Below are 15,858 nucleotides of genomic sequence, written 5' to 3' on the forward strand. Positions count from 1 at the left end.
TACCAGTTAATTGTGGGGTTATCTTGACTAGCAAGATGGCATTAGCAAAGTTTCCAGAGCAGTTCCTTTGCTTCAGCACAGGTCTGTAATAAATAAAAAGATTGCTCAACAAGAAATAAAACCAGTGTTACTTGTTTTTAGCATTAAAATATAATATTGAATCTCAGGGGTGAACCACCCATCTTTGTTTCAAATCTAGCCCTCTCTGGGCTAGAGGTTACAGTGAATGCCACATTGGGAATGAATTATACGCATGGCGCTTAGTGAATATTTGTGCACTTTTGTAATCTGTTAGGCTTTCTGAGCTTTGTCTCATATTTTTATTTGCTGTACTTGAACAAGAAAAGGGGCTAGGTCTAATATGCCAAATCTTGTTTTATAGATCCAATATGGTCACGATAAAATTAATTAATTTTATAATGAATGTTTTTAGAATGTTGGATTATTTTGATTGTTGTTAGCCGCCCTGAGCCCAGCTTCGGCTGGGGAGGGCGGGATATAAATAAAAATTTATTATTATTCTTATAAAGTCTGAGCATGATAGACTATCTTTTGCTGGACTTCCGTTGTTTATCAACTCCTTTAATGACCTAAGGAACTGAATGTTTGTAAAGGAGCCAAATTACTAGACTTTGGATTGCTTTATTCTTGAGGTTTATGGGGCTGTCTGTGAATTAGCGTTGGGAAATATGTCAGAATAGCCTTGGATCATTGGAGATCATATCCACTGGATAGGGGACCTCAGTATTGCACAGAAACTTGCAGGCCAGAACTTTAGGAGACTGCCTAAAGGTAATCAGCTATATTCAATGTCTTGCTATTCAGGGCTGGAGGAATGAAGAGCACTCGGGATTTCAGTATATTAACAAAGTTCTGAGAGAATAATAGAATAAGGGGTGGGGTGGGGGACAAAAGTTAGGACCGTGCAGCCACTAGCCTCTCATAGATTATCCATAAAGTCTAGGCCACAGCTGTTCCACAGAGGGCAAGAGGTTTGCATGACGATACCTATAAGCACTGGATAATAAAGAGGCAAGGTACTTCATTCTACATTTGACTTCTTCTGCTTCAGTCAGTTTCTAGAATAGTGTTGCACCAAAACTTTCTCCTGCTCCCCCCCCCCCCGTGAGAAATGGAGAAAATAAAATATTTTTAAGAATTATCAAAAGCAAGAGAAAATACAATTAAATAATTATGGATCAGGTGTAGGGTCATAGATGTGCTCACCTTACTTTTGAGGTGGCCATGGGGGTTTCTGTGAGTGTCCCATTTTTCATTCAACATATCATTTTGCCAGTGATCTGCTGTCCGCAGTCTTCCTGGGTGCTAGCACTTCAAATTAAAGAAATCCAGGGCAAGGCATCATTTGGTAACTCCCCCTATTGGGCTTTTTCAGCCAGGAAGCATGAGCAGCCAGGAAATCTACATTAATCCATGCAAGGATAACTTAAAACCCTGCACTGACCAAAATTCTAAATAAATTCTCAATTGCCTTGAGAATTTGGGGAGAACCATGGAAGCTTCTTTCATAGATTAATGGTTTTCCCACAAGTAGCTGGAGGGTGGATTGCAGCGCAGTCCTAGTTTAGCACTTCTGAAATGATGAAAACTTGAATCTGAAATGTAAAGAAATACATACTCAACAACCTTTTGATAGGTTTGCTTGCTTGCACTGTGAAATATCCTTATTTGAAAATATAAGGTTATTTTAGTCATTTAATCTGGTGCTGTGAATCATCGACAAATGCATGAAATTGCAGCTTGCATGCCTTTGTTCTTAGCTGGGGGGATTTTCTTTGCATGTGATAACACTGTGGGAGTCCTGTTGCTTTCCTCCTGGATATGAAGGAATTTTGCATATGCCCTGTGGAATATTAAAATTCCCCCTCAGCATTAGCCACCTAAACTGATTGTGGTAGCCTTAGGTTTGCAAAGCAATTAGTGGTTTGGTTGAGGTAGTGGCCTCTGTTTTATCTTAACTATTGATTCAGGCTTCACACAGGTGTTTGTAATGTAATTGGGTTATTTCACACACACACACACCTGGCAGGGCTCTAAAAACATGCCTACCTCAGAGTTTTATTGAATGCCAGAGGAGGAGGAAGTTTGATCACTGTCTGCACTTAAGAGTACGGCTCACTGTTAATTCACTGTGCCCTGAGTACAGCCCAGAAATGAAATAAAAGTGAGTGGGTTTGCACAGTTAGTGATATGCTGGATTGTGGTCTGGGTTTATTTGATAGGCAAAGGTTGTGATACAGTTCGGCGAGGTTTAATCAGTATTATCAGCTCTGGTTGATTGGTGACAGGAAATACGAATCTGTGGGGGCACATTTATTTGTTTTTTGATGCTGTGTTGATTCTAAAGAATTGAAAATAAAATATTTTAAAAGAACCCTTCCCTTCTAACAAGAAGTGGTAACTTTTGGTAATATAAGTTCACCTTAAACTTTTACTAATGTTTGAGGTCAACCACACACTATACTTTTAAAGCACATTTAAAGTGCATGGGTTCCCCAGAATGTCTGACATTGTAATTTGCTAAGGTTGCTGGGAATTGTAGCTCTGTGAGGAGTAAACTACACTTCCTTTAAAAGCATGGTATAGATATGACCTTTTGCATCATTCTGTTTTGCATCAACCAATATAAATAAAATGATGCACAGGCCAGATATGTATGATGCAAAGTTCAGTTATGTATTTCAGATCACATTTACCATAGCAAGCAAAAGTCTGTTTCTAAGTAGCTGTCATTGGAAAATCCAGTAACAGCCAAACCTTCCTTTTTCTGAGTCACATTTGATACATTCAAAATATAGTTCCCTCATATCATACATGCTTAATAGAAGCTAAAAGGGCTGTGAGTTCCTCCAGAAAAAAATGAATAATGTTGTTGTTCATCATCATCATCATCATCATCAAAAATGAGGTTCCAGTACTGATATATTGATAACAGCACCATGGGTTCCAGCAGAAAATGCCTGACATGGCCATTAAAAAAAAGTACCAGTGAGTACTATCACACACAAAAGAAAGCCCTGAGTAAAGGGGGGGGGGGAGAGAGAGAGCTTATTGGTAAATCTGTTTTGCAAAGGAGCTGCGAACCTTGCTTGGCAGGTTTCTCTAGACAATTGACAATATAGTTAAGAGGAGGGTCCCCTTTGCTCATAAGTCATACGGGAAAGACGAAGAAAATTTAGCGATGCTTTTGTTATACCTCAGCTAACTAACTTGCATCGTGCATTCCTGGTCAGCTGATATTGTGCTAAAAAGGGAATGTTGCTGATATCTAGCAATTAAAGGATTTTGCTGGGGATGTATGAAACCTCTACCTCTCCAGTATTCCAACTACAGTAATGAAAGTTTGGGTGGGGGAGGGGGAGGGGGAGGGGGAGGGCGGGAATAAAGCTTCAAAATATGGTGGTTGATTATTTGTTTATTTAAAAGCATTTCTAAACCCCTGGATATTTTAAATCTCTGTACAAAAATAGAAACTTAAAACTAGTAAAAGAACAGTTTAAAAAAAGCACCCCCAGAAATCTAGTCATAACAGGGTCCACTTTTATGGGATAGGGGGGGAAACATGCAAAACGATTTGTCTTTACAAGATGTCTGAACCAACTGGTGAATGATGCTTCACATATGCCTACTAAATTACTGGTATTGGTGATCATACAAAAGACAAAGCTCTGCTTACCCTCACGTTGCCTTTTCTGAAGACAAGCAAAAGTAAAGCAGCCCACCATTTTTGTTTGTTTTTTAAAGTTGATCGTACAATGTCTTCAGACTTTTGTCAAGCCAAAAAACCCCATTATATAAATAAATGTATTTTATTTATATAAATCAATGAACATTATACAGTATAAATAATATTATAAAACAGTTGAGCAGCATGAGTTCTGCAGGCATTATGTGAATGACACCCCAGTTTCCAGCTTGCCAGATTGGTTGTGTGAATCACTTCTGAGCTGGTTTACTTAGAAACATTTCCAAAAAAAATTTCAATCAACTTCGTCCCTGATTATTATAACGATAAAGGACTGGACTTGATCTAGAGATGTCATCCTTTCTAAAACTTTAAAAATAGTCGCAGTATAAAATAGCATCTGAAACATTTTGTATCTCACATAGTCAGATTATTTTCCTTAGAGATTTTGGGTTTGACTTTATTGGATGACTTTATGGACTCAGTAGCTGTTGTAACTATGCATTGACTTGCAATATATGATTAATTGTTTCAGTTCTCGGAATGGCAGATGACAATGCATATCTCTTGGGAGTTACGGACCCTCAGGTGAGCATTTTCTTTACCCTATGATTGTAACATGCTGTTGAAATGTGTGTAAAGCATTATGCGAAGTTGTGTTTCCTACTTTAAAAACTAAGGGATGTTTGAGCCTATAAAACAAATAGGGGGGGGGACCCCACCTCATATTGAGGACTTCATCCCTGTCAGTTTCTGAATTCAATTCAAAGCGGTGATTCTGATCTTTTAAGAGCCCTTCACCGTGCACTACCATTGTTTCAAAGATGGCCACTTCACACAGGTACTGACCTAAACCTTGAGATCATAATCTCTGCACCCGCTACTTTGTAAAGTGAGGAATAGTAGCTACAAGAAAAAAGGCGTCTCCAGTAGTGGTATGGTTACCACCCCGAGACAGGCTCTCCTGGTGCTTCCTGTAATTTCTTTTTTGGCACCTTAGTTTATTTTCCCAGGCATTTTAAACCATTGTGGATTTAAGATTGTTTTGCTCTTAATGTGTTTTTATTCCTCTGCTCTGCTTTAAAGTGGTCTGGTTCTGCGGTTTTATTTCTCTTCTCTCTGTTTTGAATTGACTGTTTTGAATGTATTATTAGGCTCTTTCTTGTTGTCGTCATGTGTTAAGTTTCCAAGAGTAAATAAATAAATAAAGATTTGTTGTGCTTAATTCAGCTTAATTCAGCTGGAAGTCATCAACCATGAGTGAATTCATGGTGGGACTGCAAAATTGTATTAGCGGTTGCTATTCAGCTGCTCTTCGTTCTCTCTGTTGATTGAATATGTTATTTGAGGGCAGAGTACTTCTAATATTGCCGTGTTACTTTATTTTTAAGATAACTTTCCCTTGGACGTATTCCTTTATATGAGGTATACGCATATGATCCCGTTCTCCAGTTTCTGTTTCAAAATAATTGCAGATCAGTGTAAGAAAGTGCTAGAAATAGGGAAAGGAAACTAGATTTTGGACACAAATAATAATCTATTTTCTGTCCATATTGCTAAGAAAATGCAAAGTAAGCTCTGTGAATGAGAGACGCATTAAAAAAGTTTACTTGCTATTGCATTTTTAGGTTAGTGTATCCTGTATGAGTCATAACTATGGTTTAGTTGTTGCTTCATTTGCTTTTAATGAGTGGGTGTTGCAACTTTTTGACATTCATGTCTTTGTATTACGCCCATGTTCAAATTAGCAAAAAGTAAAATTTCCAAATATGATCATCCACCCACTGCAAATGGTGAAGCATGAACAACTTTACATTTTCATTTTTTAAAAAAAGTATACTGGTAAGGTTGGACTGGCAATTCTACAGATGTTAGCACTGTGTGTTCATTAGTCACTTATTAGGTATTACCTGGGTCTTCTGTGAAAACCCTTATATGATTGAAATAGTTCAGATGTTGGGAACTACAACTCCCATCATCCCTGACTATTGGCCATGCTTGGTTGCGTATGATTAGAGTTTGCCATCTGGAGGGCGCCTGAGATATGGTATAGGAACTAGAAGTTTGCCCTAATGTTATCTTTTCAAAAGTGGGCTATGTGATGGTTTTGAAGGAAGAGATCACACATGTGATCTGGGAGACTTCTTGCAATGAATGTGTGCAATATTATGTATTATTGCAATTCCATATATCCATGCTTGTGCTTCACGTATGGACTGCAATCCTCTACCACGTGCTTAGCACCCTTGAAGTCTATATGTAACAGGATACAGAACTTCAGCTACTGATTGCAGTCCTGAGCCTTCCAGTATATTTGTGGCTCTCATCATTATATAGATGGAGCTCTTCTTTTCCTTGCATGAGAAGCAGAGAGGAATCTCTGTTGCTGAGCAAGGCTACCTTCCTAAGAAGAAACGTTAGCCTAACATTTGGGCCTTTTTTGTTTAGGAAAAAAGTGAGTAAGAAGGAATATTTATATATGTGTATAAAATTGTACACATGGTGTGGAGAAAGTGAGTAGAAAGGTTTCCTCCCTCTCTCCAATAAAACTGAATATTGGAAGAATCAGAACAGACGAAAGCACTTATTCACACAGCACATAGAAAGCTGTGGAATTTGTTCCCGCTAGATGTACATGACAGCCACCAACTTGGATGGCTTCATTTATTTACGTACTTATTAAATTTATATCCCACCCTTCCTCCCAAAGGAGCTGTAAGGCAATACAAATTAGAAAGCAAGCAAGTGAAACTCCTCATAGGTAATTAAGGGCTTTTGGCAAATTCATGGAGGACAAAGCTATCTTTTTCCTTCACTGTGGAGGCAGTATGCCTCTGAATACTAGTTCTTGGGAATCACAAGTGAATACCATTGCACTTCACGTAGGTATCTGGTGGCCACTGTCAGAATAGGATGCTGGCCTAGATGAGCCTTTGGCCTGATCTAGCAGGGATCGCGCTGGGTTCTCATGTACCTTGTTAGCGTCACAGACATTGGATGCAATATGGAGGAAGCGGGATACACATTTGCTGGTAGTTCATCAAATAGTATACTGATTCAACCCAGCTATTGAAAAGAGTTCGCATACTTATGGTAACTCTGCAGAACAACATTGGGTGAGGAAGCAAGAGCTGTAAAATTAGTATTTTTGTTACTAGAGCCTGAAATAAGTTACTAGAGCCTGAAATCTATTAAGAAGCACAGATATTCTCAATGCAGGTGTATGGAATGGACCACATCATGGGGATGAACCAGCTGCTCAATAGTACAAGCATGATTACATCTGATCTTCACCTGCACACAGGTAAAAATCATTTATGCTTGACTGAGATGGTTTGTAAAATTGCGTCATATTCAGAAACTTATATTTGTCTAAAACAGTTATAAATTATAGTTACCAAAAAAAAAATTTTTTTTCCTTCTCTGACAACTTCTCCCATTATGGTATTGTAGTAATGTGAGAATGTGTTTGTACCCAAATTTTCCATTCTAAATAGCTTAGAAGAGCACAAGACCCTTGTCCCATATTGAACTGGGAAATGCCAGCTTCAGCGTTTTGACAATCAGATGTTGTGTTTTTACGGAACATGCTAGCATAAAAAAGGATTAGTGCAGTACAGTTGATTCTTCTTTTCATTATATGGATGTGAAATGTTTGGAAAGTCTGGGGACTTTCTGTCAATAAATGCCGCTTGTTTCTTGCAACTGTTCAAATATGAAAAGAGTTTTGTTGATACAGTCTTAGAATCATAGAGTTGGAATAGACCACAAGGGCCATCGAGTCCAACCCCCTGCCAAGCAGGAAACAAGTCTTATAAAGGACTTAAGCTGCCTTGTGCTTTTTCCTTCTTACACATCATGGATGATTCATTACAAAGTTTGACATCATAAATTAGTAGGGAAAGGGGAAGTACAAATGACTTGCTCTCCCTTTTACTGTGCTTCCTAAGCTTTGTGCAAAGGAGATCTCTTTTTCTCTGCTATGATGCGTGTGAACTTGGCACGCACCACAACTCCCACTTTAATTGACATGCATTCCCCCTCACTGTTACGTTTGAAGCCGCTGTTGAAAGTTGGCTGTTAGTTAATCTGTATATTTACCTTGGTCCAAAGAAGCACAAGTGGGTGCACACATCACTCACATCCCCAGAGCACATTTAACTTACATTTAAAGCACATGGCTTCCTCCCCAAAGTATCTTGGGAACTGTAGTTTATCCCTCTCAGAGCTACAGTTGGCAGCACCCTTAACAAATGATGGTTCCCAGGATTCTTTGGGGGAAGTCATGTGAGTTAACTGTGTTATAAATTCATGGTGTGAATGTGACCGTCATTCCCAGGGACTCATGGGAGGGTTCCTGATTTTCTCTTCTGGTGACAATCACACTGGAGGGTCTGCCAACATTTTTTGGCCACTTTTCATTGTGCACAGGGAGCTAAGGTAGGGAGAGGTGGCTGAAAAACTGAAGTGTACATGTGGAAAACTGTCTGAGGACTTTTAGATCCCCCACCCTTATTTTAAAGCTACTTTCCCTTAAAGTTGAGGAAGTAAATTATCAGAAAGCAGTTTGAAATCACTACTACAAACAGTTAATAAAACACAGTGAATCTTAAAACTGAGCAAGCTTGCCCGACTTTTAATCAAAAGACAAACATAAACAAAATTGTCTCTGATTATTTGACAAGGGGCAACCTTATTATATACTTTGATAATAATTGCAGAATTGTTTTAGATAACTTGTTTGTAGAAAATTGTGCTTTTTATAGTCGGGGAACTCAAGGCTGTTCTCAGCTGATCTTGATGCTCCTTGGATCTGTTAAGATTCTTTTTTTTGATAGTTGAGCAGGATTAAAGTAATACAATATAAGTATAACCAAAAAGGTTTTCAGATCAAAGTCGTACATCAGTCCTCATTTTCTTAAGGCATCATATGCAAAATTGTGGCTTTGCAAATATAACATTTTATTTTTTATAAATATAGAGGCAGTAACACCTCTACTTTTACTAACTCCTTGTGCTATTTTTGGCTATATAGATTATTCAATCCTAACTTAAACTCAGACCAGAATGTGCCCACCTGATTATACTTGAAGGGGGAATTCTTCTGGGGGGGTGACAAAGGGGAGAAATTGTAAAGTGAACTGTTATCCTAAAAAAAGCAAAATAGGTAAATCTTATAATTTTATTTTTTTTAAAAAAAACAACCTATCTTCCTTTCATTTTTTGTAACAAGGTGATGGGCCATACCTTCAAATTGTTGAACAACCTAAGCAGGTAAGAGAAGACTATTGATGTTTTGAAATTACCAAAACAATCTCTCATTTAACTGCTGTAATGCTAGATTTAGAAATGTCGAGCAACATTTTGTACTCTTTTTTGATGCCTGGAACCTTCTGTACTCAAATTATGCTTCTTTGCTACTCAGCTCTGGTCCCTCCCAATAATAATGTCTGAACCACTATACTGATGTAGGTTGAACATGGACATTTAAAGCACATGGGTTCCTCCAAAGAATCATGGGGACTATAGTTTACTGCTCACAGATACAATTCCCAGCAGTCTCCAGTTCCCAGGATTGGGGCTGGGGGTGAGCTTTCAATGTGACTTAATACAATCACCAGTGGTGCATGAGCCAGCTATAAGTAAGGCAAGCACTGTTTGAGCAAATCCAGCACTGCAGGAATGAATTAAGCTATGCACCATGTAAGCCCTGCATCATAGCCTTAATGCCTCCAATATGAAGCTGTATCTTAAGAATTGCCCCAGTGCTGCTTCTTGCGCGAGCAAAGTATGGTTTCCTCTCCTGAGAATGTTGAAGCATTTGCAGCAAATTTGGAGTGAAAGTCGAACATCCGTTGTAGTTTTAAAATGGAAAAAGATCTGGACAGAATAGCTTTGCGGTTGCTTACTCATTTTGAGAGCTATTGTTTTGAGTAGGATGGCTAGCTGTGGGCTGAAGACGATTAGAATTTGAGACAGCCTCTAAATGTTGGAAACGTGTGGCCTGCTTACTTGTTTGTTTTAGATATCTTGCTTCATGACATCAAGGGTACAATAAGGTTATGTATCCTTGTATCAGTGCAGCAGTTTGGGGAGGTATGTTACACTGAAAGCAAGTGACTTACTGAAGGCCGACTTTGCAGTGGCCATGTTAGTGTGTTGCAGCAAAAATCATGGTGCTTCCACAGTTTGGGCTTGTTGACACTTCCACTTGTTCCATGCCAAGAAAGCATTGGTGCAAAAAACACTTTCTATGTGTTCCATTCTTTCTAGTCACAGGTCTGAGCAGTTTGAACTTTGCCTCACCACTTTTCCCAGGAAAACCTGCTCTTTAGTGGTAAATCAGAACAAACAGCAATCCGTAGAAAACCCAATTGCTGTTTTTCTGGATTCAGCACTAAACCATGAGTTTTTCTGGGGGAAAGCAGCAGGGCAAACAGAGCTGTGGACAAGCCCTTTGTTGCCCAATTCTTTATAATGGGCAAAATATCCTGCTGGTTTATGTAACAACTAGTTCCTGTTTATCTTACAGCCTTGAGTGTATTTACCAGTGTAAACTGCTTAGAGGTGTCACTATAATCAGGCAGTATGTGAAATAAATAAACAAACAAATAAACAAACAAAATTCCATAGAGAGAGAGAGAGAGAGAGAAAGAGAGAGAGAGAGAGAGAGAGAGAGAGAGAAAGAAAGAAAGAAAGAAAGAAAGAAAGAAAGAAAGAAAGAAAAAGAAAGAGACGGACCAGTAAAAGGACTGGATCCATGTATCTCATTTTCTGAGTTTAACAGGGCTGTGACTCTGTTCAAGATTTCTCACACTGGAAGAGAATGTCGTTCAGGCAGGGTTGCCATCTGCATGAAAGTGATGTTTGAAATATGCTCCTATTATTTTGGGAGCATGTTTCCATGGATTGGACATGCAGTTTTTGTGGAATACTCAGGCTTTGGTTATCATGGCAGTCTGTGAGTTTATCTCCCCAATATCCCAAACTTATCTTTAAGTTTGGTTCATGATTTTTATGGATAGTAAAGAAATAAAGAGTAACACAGTAACAAAATGTATTTTTCCTTCCCATTTATACTGTTAGATAACACAGTTTCAAGACACATCAATTACTCTTAAAATACAACAGGCATTTTTACAATGTATTAGATATGGGTTTCCCAAACCTGGGTCTCCAACTGTTTTGAGCTACAACTCCCATCACCCTTAGCTAGCAGGAAAGTGGTCAGGGATTATGGGAATTGTAGTCCAAGAACAACTGGAAGTTTGGGAAACTCTGAATTAGATTCACTAGCATAAAGCTTTCTGTCTGCACAATGCCCTCCCCAATGCCCTCCGCCAGATATTTGGGGGAAGACCCAGAACAGATTTGCAGGGTGCAAGGAGAGGAGAGGAGAGGAAAGTTCCATTGCATAGCCAAAAGTCTTTGCACTAGCAGATCTACTTTGTTGGAAACCACCCAATGTTCATAATAGCTATATTTAAAATGCCACTCATTCTAACAGCTCCTCCCTAACTCATCATGTAATTCCATTTCCTTTTAGGTCTATTTAAGAAATATCTCCTCGTTCTCTCTATTGTATGCAATCCACAATTTATTGCATTTTAAGGAAGATCTATTGTCCAGTCGTATCTTGGTTCTTGAACGGAATCCGTTCAGAAAGTCCGTTCGACTTCCGAAAATATTCGAAAACCAAGGTGCTGTTTCCGATTGGCTGCAGGAGCTTCCTGCACCCAATCAGAAGCTGCACAAGCCACGTCCGACGTTTGGCTTCCAAAAAACATTCGCAAACCAGAACACTCATTTCTGGGTTTGCGGCATTCGGAAGCCAAAACGTTCAAGTCGCAAGGCTTTCAGGAACCAAGGTACCTTGGTGCCAGGGAACCTTTCTTTTATTGTGTTACTCGCTCTGGGGTCACTGTGTGATGAAGTATGGCACAGAAATTCAATAAGCAACATAAAATTAGTATAGGGGCAGAGAAAAGTGAAGAAGTAAAAATTAATGCATTCTCTTTACTCACCAGTGCAGTAAAGAAGCTGGCATTGTGTGAGAAGTTAATTCATTAACCTTTTAAAAACTGATCTCCTCAGAGGGGTTTTCGCTTCCGGTACGTTTGTGAAGGACCATCGCATGGTGGACTTCCTGGAGCTTCTAGCGAGAAGAACAAAAAATCATATCCACAAGTTAAAGTAAGTTCATAATTTACTTGCCATTTATTATGTTGGTTATGATGATTAAACCATCAATTTGCTTGGCACTTTATAGCAGCCTTCCCCAGCCTGATACTCTCCAGGTATTGTTGGACTGAAACTCCCATCAGCCCCTGTCACCATGGCCAATGGTCAGGAATGGTGTGACCTGTGGTCAAAATATCTAGAGGGCACCAGAGCTAGGATGGTACTCACATTTTTAATTGTATGTACTGCTGCTGCTTGCTTTGGATATACAGTGGTACCTCCGGTTGCAAACAGGATCCGTTCCGGAGCTCCGGTCGGATCCCGAGGAATTCGCACCTGGAGGTACCTGTTCTGAGAGCGCTTCTGTGCATGCGCGTGGTGTGTAGAGTGCTTCTGCACATGCACACTCGGCAAAACCCAGAAAAATACTTCCGGGTTTGCTGCATTCACATCCTGAAGGATATGCAACCAGTGGTAGATAGCGAATTGCTAATTATTTAGCGTCAAGCTTGTATTTTGCCAAGTAGAGATTTGTGGTCACCTCGTACTCCCCAAGCAATGTTAAGCTCCAGGGTAGAACTACAAAGCAAGTTTCATTTGAAGGAGAGAATTGTGAAGGCTTATGGTGTTTGCAGTATCTGTTCATTTAAAAATCTATAGTTTGAACAAGTGCTGAGCAAACTTGCACAAGTAGGCAATGCCGTTTCCAAAGTAATAGTGGTAGCCTGTTTGAAAGCCAGCTCTGAAAACTTAAGACTGCTTTCTTTCTGCATGAATTAAAAAATGCCTCATTGGAAACCCCTGGCAAACATCCTTTTTTCCCAACAGCAAAGACCAGTCTGGACTTTTTTAGCCCTTCTCCATCCTGCCAATAGACATAATATTCCAAGCAGGCTTTTTAGACAAAAGGCAGCTTTAAAGCTCATGTCCCACTTTGCATGAATAAAGTACATCTGGAACACTACAATCTTTAATGTCAACTTCTTTCAAAAATGCATTGTTCCAGTTGCATTTTGATTCTGCTAGGACCAAAGCCCTAGGCTGACTTTTGAGACTATGGCCGCATTTTCACTGAGGTGGCAAACCTATGTCTGGGCTGCACCCCTTCTGACTACATTATTTAATATTGTTCCTAAAATATTTTATCCATGCAAAAACAAGGCCAGGGATTATTTATTAATTTTTGGTAGGGAGGAACATTTACCGTATTTTTCGTTCCATAGTATGCTCCGTCCCATAGGACGCACTTAGGTTTTTTTTTGGGGGGGGGGAATAAAGGAATGGCGGCACTCCGCCTCCCCACTGTCCCCCGAGCTTGTGGGACTGGCGCGCTTCTCCCCAGCATCAGCCTCCAAACCAGGTCGGGGAACAGCGGGATGGCGGCACTGTGCCTCCCCCCTGTCCCCCGAGCTTGTGGGGCTGGCGCTGGGGAGAAGCGCGCTTCTCCCCAGCGCCAGCCTCCAAACCAGGTCGAGGAACAGTGGGATGGTGGCGCTGCACCTCCCCGCTGTCCCCTGAGCTTGTGAGGCTGGCCAATGTCTGCCCGAAGCGCGGGGTGCTCTGCTTCAGGGCGCCCGCGTGCCGGGTGGCAGGCTGCTTTCCGCAGCCTAGGGAGCCCTGAGGCTGTGGATGTCTGCCCGCCATGCTGATAGCTTCCTGAAGCCTGGAGAGTGAGAGGGGTCAGTGCGCACCGACCCCTCTCACTCTCCAAGCTTCAATGAAAGCCTGTATTCGCCCCATAGGACGCACACAGATTTCCCCTTCATTTTTGGAGGGGAAAAATGCGTCCTATAGGGCGAAAAATACGGTAGTTATCTCAGTCCCTGCTTGCATTCTGAAATGTTAGAGGCTAGACAAGGGTTTAACATCTCCACTGAGAACTGGGCATGTGACGAGTCTAGATTTGAAGCGTGTATTCTGTGGTAGGTCAAAGGTTGATTTGGAGTGCACACCCAGTTTTCTTATTTCTACATATTTTGGCTGTTATTGGCATGGGAGTGCCATGCTTCATAGTGTCATGTGTCAAAATGAAGAACTGGGCCAGATGCAATCCAGTTCCATCTTGTAGAGGACATTCTCCCCTGAAGGAGAGAGGAATCTGGGACCTGCCCCCATCCATTTACTTATCATTGCACTCTGTTGCTGCAGAAACATTTCTCTCCAGTCTGGCTCCAGTGTGGGAAGTGAACCAGGCTAGAGAGGCAAGTGCCTCAAGTGGAGGGAAGGGAACAGGTCCCAACTTTATATCTGAACAGAGCTGATGCACAGCAAACGAATGTGATTGTCCCTTTCTAGTTTGACCTCTGGAGCTCACTAGCAAAAAAACTATATTTATTTAAATGAATTTTGAAAATATGACATCAAAAATGTTCCCATGATGTTTGTGGAAAGGGTAAGGTATGGCGTTTCCCCCCCTTTATTAGCATTTCACTCATTTCATGTTGTTTAATGTTGTTAGCCGCTCTGAGCCCGGCTTCGGCTGGGGAGGGCGGGATATAAATAAAAATTTTATTATTATTATTATTATTATTATTATTATTATTATTATTATTCATATTTTGTCATAGTTTCATTCCTTAAGCTGCAATCCTATATTTGCTTACCTGAGAGTCCCATTGAACTTGGTGGGATTTGCTTCTGAGTGGACAGGTGTAGAATTCCACTGCCAACCTTTCTTTAAGTGAGTTTTTCATTGTCTTAGTGTTTTGCTTTGTATAAATCTTGCTATGACAACACCTGTTAGGAGAGGCTGGCAGATAAATACAGGGAAGTTCCTCAAGGCTATTTCACTGGCTTGTTAGTGCCTGTTCGTGATTTCAAGTTTAGCCAAAAGGAAAGAGAAATATTTTGCATTCAATTACCCTTCTGTCAGCCTACCCTAGCTCCAGGTGCCTCCTTTTCATGAATGGCAAAATTTTCAGTATGTTTTAACAGATCGTTCTAACAAATGATTTGTCAGAATGGACCTTGTGGCAAAATATATTTCACTCCATGGGTAATTGGAGATTTCCTACACACACACACACACCATTTATTGTTATATTTCTGAATAGCAGTCCTATTTATCCACCAGGCTCCCAGAATAGATTTAGATGACATTACTTCAGCTAGGAGCTCAGAGCAGATACATTTTCATTACGGAGTTGAGGGGGAGAGGCAACTTGCCGCCAGCTCCTTCATCTTGTTAGGATTCAGTTTATTGGCCCTTGTCCAGCCCATTACTGTCTCAGGCACTGTTTTAGCACCAACACAACTCCACCTTGTTCAGATAGTATGGAGGGATGACTCCAGACTCCAAAGCCCCTGATGACCATAACCAGTGGCTTATAACACATGTTAAAGAGCAATGGGGATGGAATAGAACTCTGCAGGACTTGACAGCACGAGTATCATGCTAAGCAAATGCCACCAATGCTGTTTTTTTGGGAATGGTACAGAACAGAACCACTGTGGTCACTTTAGAAGGATACCATGGTTGATGGTATGAAAGGAGATCAAGGAGAGCCACTTGCCTGTCCTCCTCCCAAAGCAAGTCAACAAGCAGAGTGACCAAAGCTGGTACTGGTACTGATTTGGAATTGGTCCAAATAATCAGCTTCATCCAAGCATGTCTAAGCCATGCAACCATAAGAACTTGACTTGTGGAGTGAAGTCTAAGCCCACCTGTCTCTATGGGGCATGTTTGATGTGTAGCTACCCATGCAATATCCAGTCTATGTAGTCCAAGCACACAGTTGATTCTCTAATATTTTCCAATGGATCATGTGACATGTGACACTCATAGGCCAACTTCAGATTTTGGTGTTCTATGTGATTATCTAGATCTGCCTGATGATCTCACATGAACTGGCCACACCATCTGCATCTGGCAGGACCTTGCTCCTTGGCCACCCTAGCACTCATTGATCATGTTATGAAACTTAACTGATGGTTATCAATTCCCTGAGGCATCTGAATAGCCTTATTCATAA

At 40.5% G+C, this 15,858-nt stretch overlaps 1 protein-coding gene across 2 annotated transcripts in view; it reads left to right on the forward strand.

The window, feature by feature from the left end:
• NFKB1 (nuclear factor kappa B subunit 1) overlaps positions 1 to 15,858 on the forward strand; it is a 68,560-nt gene that overhangs the window by 11,048 nt on the left and 41,654 nt on the right. For both annotated transcript variants that reach the window (XM_028743625.2, XM_028743623.2), the window contains exons 2-5: positions 4,242 to 4,294; positions 6,926 to 7,010; positions 8,940 to 8,980; positions 11,801 to 11,899. In XM_028743625.2, coding sequence (XP_028599458.2) covers positions 4,250 to 4,294; positions 6,926 to 7,010; positions 8,940 to 8,980; positions 11,801 to 11,899 — 270 coding nt within the window. In that variant the 5' untranslated portion in view covers positions 4,242 to 4,249. The remainder of the gene's footprint in view (positions 1 to 4,241; positions 4,295 to 6,925; positions 7,011 to 8,939; positions 8,981 to 11,800; positions 11,900 to 15,858) is intronic.

The sequence above is a fragment of the Podarcis muralis genome, chromosome 9 (genome assembly GCF_964188315.1).
Source record: "Podarcis muralis chromosome 9, rPodMur119.hap1.1, whole genome shotgun sequence".
NCBI lineage: Eukaryota > Metazoa > Chordata > Lepidosauria > Squamata > Lacertidae > Podarcis > Podarcis muralis.